Genomic DNA, 11,330 nt, shown 5'->3' on the forward strand with positions numbered 1-11,330 from the left:
AGCTGGGTGGGATAGAAAGAGAGAGGAAGTGTCGGGCAGAGTAGCCCCTGAGGATGACCAGGAAGTGTAGGAGGGGTGTCTGAGTTCCCTGTCCCGGGCTGCTGCCGCGGTCAGAAACTCACTCACCCCAGTGATGTCTCTCCTTGTCTGTGTTTTTTTTTTTTTTATTGAGGGGTTGAGTCTGTTGATATTGAGAGATATCAAACACAAATGATTGTTAGGTTGTTGATGATGGTGGTGATGATGGTATGTGTGTGTTTCCCTTCTTTTGGTTTTGCTTGTATGAGGTGATTTATTTACTGTGCTTTCATGGGTGTAGTTAATCTTCTTGGGTTAGAGTTTTCCTTCTAGTACCTTCTGCAGAGCTGGATTTGTGGGTAAATATTGTTTAAAGTTGACTCCATTCTGTTTTCTCCTTCTATGGTGATTTAAACTTCTGCTGAGTAAAGTAGTCTTGGCTAGAATCTGTTGTCTCTGAGTCTATAATACATCTCTCCAACCCTTCTGACTTTTGGAGTCTCCCTTGAAATGTTAGGTATAATTCTAATAACTCTGCATTTATATGTTATTTTACTTGCTCTTTTATCTTTCCAGCTTTTAACATTCTTTCTTTGTTCTGTATGTTTAATGTTTTGATTATTATGTGGTGAGGCAACTTTCTTTTCTGGTCCAACTTATTTGGTGTTCTGTAAAGTTCTTTTAAACATTTCCTTTTTTAGGTTAGGCAAATTTTCTTCTATGATTTTGTTGAAAATATTTTCTGAGCCTTTGAGCTGGGATTCTTCTTTTTCCATTCCCATTATTCTTAAGTTTGGTCCTTTCATAGTATTCCAGACTTCCTGGATGTTTTGTGTCAGGGATTTTTTTTTTTTTTTAAGAATTACCATGCTCTTTAACCAATGTATCTATTTTTTCTATCAGATTTACAACACCTAGGATTCTCTCTTCTATTTCTTTTATTCCATTGGTGATGCTTGCATCTGAAGTTCCTGTTTACTTCCCTAACAAGAACCTTGGGGTCCAGCCCCAAGACTCTCTTCAGGTTCAGAATGGATGCAACAACACATAAAAGGACTTTACCTGAGGGCAAACTCTTTCTCATGTGCTTTTCTGAATTAGACTCTTTATTGTTCTGCCATTCTGCAAAATTTCCAGATTATATACACACACAATCAGAAATTCTGTGGCAATATCAAGGTTATAAGGCTTGAATTTTTCATGGTCATAAACCAGAAAAGAGCTGCGCAAAGCAGTAACTGTTAGTTTATGGCTCTAGGGAGTCATACCTTGTAAAATGCCCCAGTAAGTCTAAGAGGCAAAAGGGTCAATTATAAGCTTCAAATACTAAGAAGGGAAAAGGAGAGCTTGTGAGCTACACTACATTCTTAAGCGTGACTAGTTAAGCTAGAAGTTTGTAATCAATAAATGTAAAACAGGGGAAAATGCACTGATGCTGTCTCTCTCCCAGTTCTCTCTCAGCTCGGCAGAACAGTAGCTGTGGGAACAGCATCAGGGTAGCCATGGCAACTGGCGTAAACTTCAGAAATAGAAGTGTGGCACCGATCCACGTTAGCATTTTTGCCAAATATTAGCTGGCTAAAGGGGGCCTCTTAGACTAAGAATTACATCTTTTGCCCTAAGTAGTTAGAACAAAAGGGGATCTATGGTTATATAGCACAGAATCCAGAGCCTGGCACTTTCCAGCTGCTCCAGCCATTTGGCCGTTTTTGTTCCCACGACACCTGTGTGAAAAGGATTAACTTTTTCTGGAGTGGGTCAAGTGATCAACAACTTTTTCCTGTTATCTCTCAGGGTTAAAACACAAACAATTTCCTAAACTAAAATCTTGTATCAATAAACCAAAGTGAAAGTAAGCATAGAGTTAATAGCCTGCTAAGGTCAGAGTGGGGTTAAATGGGGTTGTACTTCCCCATATCAGTTGGGGGTGAATCCAGGGCATTCAGTTCTTATCCTGAGGGCTAGGAATCAACAGACCCAGACATGCCATAATTCCATCCTAAGGCCTATATGTGAAGGTCCCATTATGATCTTCTTTCAAGACTCTTCTCCTGCCCAAATGTCCTGTCATAAACGATGATTGTGGGGAGCTGGATTCTAAGTTTATGTCAGGGAATGGAGCAGAGATTTGACCATGAGAACAAAGGAGATGACTGTGTGGCTTACGTTCACACCAGGGTCCCACAGTGTGAGGAAAAATCACCCAATACACCAGAACATGGGAGAAATTGTGCCTAATATGCCTAATAATTGATTAATTCACTACTGAGATTTTTTTTTGGTGGAACAGCTGGATCAAATGATAGTTTTATTTCTAACTTTTTTTTCCATTCAAAAATTTACACTTCCTCCCCTCCTCCCATTCCCCTCCTGCTCCCCCACTCCCCCTCCTCCCTCTCCCTCCCTCCTTAAGAGAGGGCAGGAAACCCTGCCCTGTGGGAAGTCCAAGGCCTTCCCTCCTCCATCCAGGCCTAGGAAGCTTTGCATCCAAATAGACTAGGGTCCCAAAAAGCCAGTACATGCAGTAGAAACAAGTCCCAGTGCCTTTATCAATGGCTTCTCAGTCAGACCCCATTGTCAGCCACATTCAGAGAGTCCGGTTTGATCGCATGCTCATTCAGTCCCAGTCCAGCTGCATTTGGTAAGCTCCCATTAGAACAGGCACGCTGTCTCAGTGGGCTGAGGTTTTGGAATGGTCCCACTGTAGAGGGGAGTGCTATGGCTTCACGCGGGATCAACAGCAAGAACAGCTGCTATTCTAAAGGCTGTATTCTCAAGGCCTTGTGTCTGAGCTTGTCTCCATCAGAATGCATATTTCTGGTGGGCTGGCCTTCTAAAGTGTCAGCTGAAATTTCACTGCATAATCCTGCAGACCACAGCACTTACCTATATTTTTCACTTCAGGAGCTCCCTCTGTTTGTGTTTTCTTTATTGTTTCTATTTCCATCTTGGGTCATTTTCTTTAACTGTTTCCTCCACCCCCGGCTTTCCTTAAGGGACTTACTCAATTCCTTTAATTTTTGAATTTCTTTTCTGTTGAAATAGGAGCGGCAGGGCTGCGTCCCCGGCACCCGGCCGCCCGCATGGCTAGCTTATGCCCCGAAATAATTACACGGAAACTGTATTCTTTCAAACACTGCATGGCCCGGCTAGTTACAGTTTCTTATTGGCTAGCTCTTACATATTGTTCTAACCCATGTCTAATATTCTGTGTAGCCCACGAGCTGGCTTACCAGAGAGGATCTTAACCTGCGTCTGTCTGGAGCGGGAGAACCATGGTGACTCACTCAGCTTCTTTCTCCCAGAATTCCCTTCTGTCTACTCTGCCTACCTAATTTTCTGTCCTATGAGGGCCGAGGCAGTTAATTTATTAATAAGAAATCACTCCCATATCACTTTTATTTTTCTTCTTTTTTTTTTCTTTTTGATTTTCTTAAGGGATTTATTTCCCCTAAGGACCTCAATCATCTTCATAAATTTGCTTTTAACATCATTTTTCTGAGCTTCTGCTACATTGAAATATTTGAGGCTTGCTGTATTTAGGATAGCTGGCCTCTGGTGATATATTTCCTTGGCTGTTTTTTCTTATTTCTTATACTGACAGCTGGGCATCTAGGTTTGGATAATTATGAGTCTAAGTGATGATTTTGAAGTTCTTCTTTGTTGAATGGGTGTTTTATTGCTTGGTTTTAGTTTACTCTCTTTTCTTCTGGTCAGTGTGACCTGTGGTTTAAGATGGGGGTCTCTGCTTGAGTTGGGGACTGGACTTCTATCAGCTGGAATGGTGTCTGGTAGAGAAGAGAGTCTTTGCCCAGTTGGTGGCTGAAGCGTGGTGAAGTCAAGGGGGGGGGGAGGAGGTTGGGGATGGGCTTGGGTGGGGCACTGGGAGCCAATTCAGAGATTTGAAAATTCTGAGAATCATGCTCATTTAATGTTTCTCCTGAAACAACTAATATTGATTATTATGCGCAATTGCATGGTCAGCCCGGCCAACCTGACTTTTAAAACTGGGAAAGAACTTGGCACAATGTTGACAATGAATATGAACTGCGGAGATGCCATTCGTAGGTTGAGGATATCAACAAACACGAGAGACTCCAAAAGCTCCTGGGAATTCTGATTTTAACCCTCCTATTCATAAAGATGATTTTGCCACTAGAGTTTACTTTGTTATTAACCTGCTATGATTCTACTTCTAAGTCATTCCTTTTTAATACTTCACTTTCTAAAATTTTAGGCGATTTATAAAGAATAGTATAAAATTAGAAACTCAACACAGGAAACATGAAGATAGGAAAAGGAAAGAGACTGTTAAGTGTGAAGCTCATTATCTTTGATCAGATCCAGTCCATTTACTAGAGACAGGCTATGAACTTGACTCTCAGCTTTATAAACAGGGAGGAGTTCTAGTTAAGCAAGTTGGATGGTGCTTGACATACACTAAGTGAGTTATACATTCCATACAGTGAGACTCTTGTATTGGGATGTTTGAAGATATCACCAGGTAGTTCTAATGCATATCCTGTTGTGAAGTCCAGCAGGAACGCTGAGGTTGGGAAAGCCTGAGCATGATTAGGAGCCTTCCTAGGTTTTTGAGTTTATCTGTTCTTGCACAAAGGATTGATAGTATCAGTGTTTGACCTCAAATGTCATCAATGATAGTCCCTTGTAGAATCGAGAGAAAAGACTTGTCATTCAATAGTGAACGTAGGGTATTAATAGAGGGAAAAGAAAGAAAAGGAAATGAAAGAGTGTGGCATAGATATGATTCCATTTCCTTATAATTTTCTGATTCTTGCATAGCCAGTTGTGTTACTAACTTCCAGAAGCAACTTAAAAATTGATATAGAACTTTAGACCCAAGGGATAAAGATTTATCAAATGCCTTTGTGATACAGCACAGAATTTGTGAGACGATTTTAGGAGAACACTGGATACAACATTCAAAGCAAAGTTATCTTGATGATCTTGACACTCTCTTGTTTCAGATTTCTTGCCATTCATGAAGAGCCTCTCCTGCAATCCAATTTACATGCTTTTCATCCTTATAAGTGTGCTCCAGTTCAACGCGTTCATCAACTCATTTACCTTCATGCCTAAATACCTGGAACAGCAATATGGAAAATCAACTGCAGAGATAGTCTTTCTCATAGGTATGAAGTCTCATGATTTCTTCAGCAGCACATCTCCCTCCCACAAGGACATGATAAGCAGTCAGATAAGGCAACTAGGAGGCTACAACGGAATTTAAATCTGTTAGGATATTCTTGCAAATGTCTTCTTTCTAATCTCCAGGCAAATTAAGAAAGCATAGGGAAAGGAAGAGGCCGAAAATATCCTCTCTGTTCTCTCTCCAATCAGAATGGAAATCATCATTGTTAGGGAAAACTTTGGGGATGCTCATATCGTTCAATTTTCAAGAGACAATATGTTAATTCAAAGAGGATTACAGAATTAGCTCTCAGGATTCTGTGTATTACTCCCAGATTTTACTTCTGGACTTCAATTCTTGCCTTCCACATTATTACTAATTTAGCCACTTGATCCCATGGTGGTCTGTGGATTCTGTGCAGCCACACTCCCCTAAACCAGGGGATCCTACCCAACTTTGGATTTTCCTGTTTTTTTTTTCTCCTGATAACTGTTGATCATGGACTGATGGTATCCAGAATTTTGTGGAAATCCAAATCCCAGTCCTTACCTTCAGATGGATAAAATTAAATGTAGTGGTACATGACTGCAAACAATGTTCTAAATTCTTCCAAGTCTGGGTATGATGTTGTATGAATGCAACCTACCTGGGATTTCCTCCTCTCTTTTGTTCCTTTGATTTTTTATTTGAGGAAGGAACATTAGAGAGGAAGAATAATGGACACCACCAACAATGCATGAAATGCTCTGCACTTGGTAATCAGGGACTTATCAGTCACCTGCTAAATCACCCTGGGCTGAGTCAAATTCCCAAGACAGAGTGGAAAGAAATACATGAAATATCTATTATCATATACATGTGTGTGATACTTATATATATAATCTGCTGTAATGATTTAATAAATGGCAATAGTCTCATTTAAAGTGACATTATGGGACATTTGAAAATCTTTTTATTTAATATATAAGCCTGTAGGGGTTAGGATCACTGAATAGTTTCTTAAGTAAGATGTGTTAGGCAGATTGATAACATTTATTTTTATGCTGTCTTTTAAAAATACTATTTTACTCATGTCTATAGGTCTTTATAATTTACCTCCAATATGTGTCGGATATTTAATTGGTGGCTTGATTATGAAGAAGTTCAAGATTACTGTCAAGAAAGCTGCATACATAGCGTTCTGCCTATCCCTGACTGAGTACCTTCTCTCTTTCTTTAACTTCATGATGGCTTGTGATAATTTCCCAGTTGCTGGCTTAACCACCTCTTATGAAGGGTATGTATCTTCCTAATGAAGATCACCATATTTTTACAATGGCTAGTCCATTTTCATCAAAGATTGTGTATGACAAGATCAGTTTATTACAATAAGCAGTGGTCTAGGCTTTCTTGTATTTTTCTTCCACTCATAATTCCTATATTGGTCCACATAAGTTGCAAGTCTATTAAAGATGTCTGGGGACCACCAGTGAGTCAGTTTATGATTCTATATGCATATACATGGTCACCATGGTGATAGGCTAGTCTGCTTTAAAGTGTAATAAAGAAAAATAACCAAGAGCTTAGTAGCATAAATTATCGATATATTTTAAACTCCCATCAACAGATAGTTTTAAAAGTTGACTTTTCAGGGCAGCATGCCTTCACAGATTTCTACAATGGGCTCAAATTTAGTACTATTGAGTCTAATACACAGTATGTCAATTAATGAATATATATATATGTCACTGGTATAGTTATCTCTTGTATACTCTGTAATCTTAGATTTTGTATTATAACATTATTAGTAATTATATTATCTTCTTTGAATCTTTTTAAAAAGACAGGACTGTCTTTTTCACTTTGTACATGTAGAAATTAAAACTCAGAGGAAATTAGGGAGTTTACAGAAAATGGCTTTAACAACACCAAAGTAGAATTGTCTGTCTTGACTCCATCTCCAGTCATGCTGATTCTACGCTGTGTTTGAGTGACAGGATTTATATTCAGCCTCTAGACTTCCACATTATCCTCTTTCAATCCCAGTGTAAGTGCTGGACACTGTATATCTCAGAGAAGCAAGTCTGGTTACTTCAACCACTCTGCTTTGGGGGCGAACACAGTATTTATATTGCAGATTTTGTTCAAGCCAGTCCTCTTTCAATATTTCCCATCATGCAGACCAATGAGAGATTACATATTCATTTTTAGCTCTAACAGCACAGTACTTTCCTATAGGGTAGGCACTTAATGTTTGTTTCTGAAGCAATTGAGAAGCAGTTATGTGGCCACTGGAGCAGATAACTTGTGTGCCAAAAACATAGAACAGACACCACAGATTGATATTCGGGTGATTGATTTCTCTTTCTGTTCTGGGGAGATGAAATGTTTCTCTTTCTGTTTCTCTCTGTCGGTTTCTGTCTCTGTCTCTGTCTCTGTCTCTGTGTCTCTGTCTCTGTGTGTGTGTGTGTGCGCGTGCGCGCACGCGCGCACATGTACTTGCTGAAATGAAGAGAGAAGAAAAGAATATAAAGTGCTTGGGTAACTTTTCAGTATCCCTAACATTATCTTACATCATTTCAGAATTCAGCAGCCTTTGTATGAGGATCATAAGGTGCTTGTTGACTGCAACACAAGGTGTAGCTGCTTAAATAAAACGTGGGATCCAGTGTGTGGAGACAACGGCCTATCGTACATGTCAGCCTGCCTTGCAGGCTGCGAAAAGTCTGTTGGAACAGGAATCAACATGGTAAACACGCTTTCAGTGTTCTGGGCTGATGTTTTGTGTGGTATATTAACATATGCTATTTAATTCTACATCTGCTGAAAAGCAAAAACTAGCCTATGCTTAAATTAGATTAATATATTTTATGAACAACTAAATTTCCTTCATATATTTATACCTGACCTTACGATTCCTAGATATTATGTAAAACCTTGACAGAGTCTGAGAATTTTTTTTTTTAATTTAAAGGCAATCGAGACCATTATTCAAATGGTTGGAGTTAAAATACCTTGGATAGGCTTAGCTGTTAAGAACACTTGCTGCTTGTTAGTGGACCTGTTTGGTTCCCATCTGGGGCAGCTCCCAACTCCCAACTCCTGGCAATCTGACACTCTTTTCCTTTTCTCATGCATCACATGTACCTGCTTTAGTACATACAGATAAAGAAGCATACATATAAATATAAAAATTAAAACTTTAAAAGACTCTGGACAGAATCTGGCCTTTTGTGATAGGGTCTCATGAAGCCCCTGTCAGTCTCAAACTAACTAGGTGGTTGAGGCAGGCAGAAAACTTATCTTTCCATATCATGAGATTCTTTCAATCATTTATTGATTGTAGGTGGTGTGTGTGTGTGTGTGTGTGTGTGTGTGTGCAGGTGCATGTGCATTTGGAGCCCATTCACTTTGTGCTTTTGAGCCAGGCTCTCTCTGGCTTGGAATTTGCTGATTCTGTCAGGCAGCCTGGCAAGTGAGCCCCTTCTTCAGAGCACCAGTGTTTGGGGCACTTCCTCTACACATGCATCTTTGGGGATCTGAACTCAGGTCCTCATGCTTGTGCAGGACTTTACACACTGTGCTGTCTCTGTAGTTACCCATCATTATAGTGTAGCAGATAAACAATTAATCATTTTTCTTGCCTTAAACATGTTATAATACTTACAGAATTGGCTGATAATCAAAATGAAATATAAATTTTGATTCTTAATTAGGCCCAGAAACAGAACAATTAAAAAACAATTGACCTTAATTTTTAAATAAAGTCTTTTTCTTGGAACATGACTTTATTAGTAAGCACCTAACTACTCCATCAACCTCCTGAAACACATTTTGTTTTAGCATTTAGTATTAGGGTCAAAATAAAACAAAGCAGTATTTATTTCCTTTTTAAAATTTTATGTGCAAGCTAGAATGTTGGCTCGGTGGGTAAAGGCATTTGCCACCAAACCTTACTATCAGAACTACATCTTGCATGCTAGAAGAGAGTCTAGTCCCATAATTTATCCCCTGACTTTTTCATGCATGTCATGGCACACACTTGTTCACACATACACACACACACAATACACATACACACATATATACACTTACACCCACATGAAAATAAATATAAAAATAAAACAAATGTACATTTAGGACAATTGAAATTTTGCAAATTATTTCAAAAATTTAGAAAAATACCAGCTTTTAAAATCTGACATTTTATATTTTATAATAGAATTCCAAGATACTAAAAAAAGGATGGGGATAAAGGGGGAAGAAACCACGATGATATTTGTGCTCAAACTATGGTCCTCATTCAAACTAGATGAGTGGTCTTCCTATGAGCTTTGTCTTTGGCCCCAAACACTCTACATTTTGCTCTAACTGGCCTTGTCGAAATACTGGAGGTATATGTCCAATATTTCTCTTTCTTAAATAGGACACTTCTTTTGACAGGTGTTTCAAAATTGCAGCTGCATTCAGTCTTCAGGAAATGCATCTGCTGTCCTTGGACTGTGTAACAAAAGCCCTGACTGTACTATCAAACTGCAGTACTTCTTAATCGTGTCAGTATTCGGCTGTTTCATCTACTCTCTATCAGCCATACCTGGGTATATGGTTCTCCTGAGGTAATAAGTAACTCTTTCATTTAGTGTTCTATTTTTCTTAGTAGTGTGTGCATATGCAAGTTTATGATCTCTCTCCTCTCTCTCTCTCTCTCTCTCTCTCTCTCTCTCTCTCTCTCTCTCTCTGTTTGTGTGTGTGTATGTGGGGGATATGGGCTCCTGGGTGCCAATAAGATCAGAGGGAGATCAGAAGACAATGTTTGGGAATCAGTTCTCTCCATTCATCTTGTTTTTAAGGTAGGGTCTCTCATATTTCTGCTGCAGTGCTGGCTGAGTATTCCAGCATACATGGCCTTCAAGGTCCCAAGCAATTCTATTTTCTCCTATTTCACTATGGGAATATTAGAATTACAGTTGCATGCCACTGAACTGGGATTTCTTATTTTTAGTTTTTTTCATATGTTCCTGAGTTCTGCTGGGTATTGAACTCAGGTCATCTTTCCTTTGTGGCAAGCATCTTTCCACAATGAGCACCCCACCAATGCTATTTAGATTTTTGGTCATCTATTAAAATATTTTTCTCAAGAAATGTTCTTGAAGTCTTGGTTCCTAGAACCTCAATGCTCTTAGATACCTTTATCAAGACTCTTACACTGAGCATTGTTAAATTTAACAGCAATTTAAAGTTTTCTGGAATGTTCCTTCCTGCCCTTTTCTATTTTATACTCTTATGTCTTAACCCGAAATGAATGGATGCCTTGTATTGGCAGGGAGAGAGGAATTGTCTAAAACTCATTTCCTATGGCTCAACTAACTGCCTGATTGAGTGTGCAACTTTGTGCAAAAGTGACCAGCTCTTTTGACATCTCAGGTTCTATCTGTTTTTATAAGCAAGAAATATGAATGTAGTAGTAGACACTATCTAACCAGGAGGCACACGAATGCAGGCATAGATATTGTCTAACCAGGAGGCACATAAATGCAGGAATATACATTATCTAACTAAAAGGCACACAAATGAAGGAATAGATATTGTCTAACCAAGAGGAACACGAATGCAAGAATAGACATTATCTAACCAGGAGGCACATGAATGCAGGAATAGATATTGTCTAACTAGGAGGCACACAAGTGCAGGAATAGATATTATCTAATTAGGAGGCACAAGAATGCAGGAATTGATATTGTCTAACCAGGAGGCACATGAAGGCAGTAAAAGATAAATGAGGAGGCACATGAATCCAGTCACAGATACTCAACTTTCTAACATAAAGTGTTAAAGTTCCAAAGCCAAGTTTCAAGGTATTATTATTGTTAGCATGCATGCTTTCCAGTCTAGCAATGCTCATAATCACTAACAATGGGAAAATAGTTCAATACTTCCTTTCCTTGTGTCATTGGAATTCAGAAGCAAAGTTGAGTTAACCACAATGTTATATAATATTTGATGATTCATAATATTTCATCCATAGTCTGGTCCAAGATTCTCACTCCTTCCTTTCTTTTCCTGTGCTTTTTGGTTGCCTTGTCCACATTTCCATTCTACCCATCCCCCTCTCCTCTTTTTCCAAATCCCTTTCCCCATACCTTCTCTTTCACCCCTCCCCTCCCCTCCCCTCCCCTCCCCT

General features: G+C 39.1%; 1 protein-coding gene across 4 annotated transcripts in view; it reads left to right on the forward strand.

Annotated features, from left to right (window-relative positions):
• Positions 1-11,330, forward strand: part of LOC126497316 (solute carrier organic anion transporter family member 1A5-like) — a 98,923-nt gene that overhangs the window by 80,434 nt on the left and 7,159 nt on the right. For all 4 annotated transcript variants that reach the window (XM_050135281.1, XM_050135279.1, XM_050135280.1 and 1 more), the window contains 4 exons: positions 5,007-5,171; positions 6,251-6,446; positions 7,733-7,898; positions 9,593-9,765. In XM_050135281.1, coding sequence (XP_049991238.1) covers positions 5,007-5,171; positions 6,251-6,446; positions 7,733-7,898; positions 9,593-9,765 — 700 coding nt within the window. The remainder of the gene's footprint in view (positions 1-5,006; positions 5,172-6,250; positions 6,447-7,732; positions 7,899-9,592; positions 9,766-11,330) is intronic.

The sequence above is a fragment of the Alexandromys fortis genome, unplaced genomic scaffold, assembly GCF_014885135.2.
Source record: "Alexandromys fortis isolate MF-2015 unplaced genomic scaffold, M_Fortis_MF-2015_v1.1 scaffold_21, whole genome shotgun sequence".
NCBI lineage: Eukaryota > Metazoa > Chordata > Mammalia > Rodentia > Cricetidae > Alexandromys > Alexandromys fortis.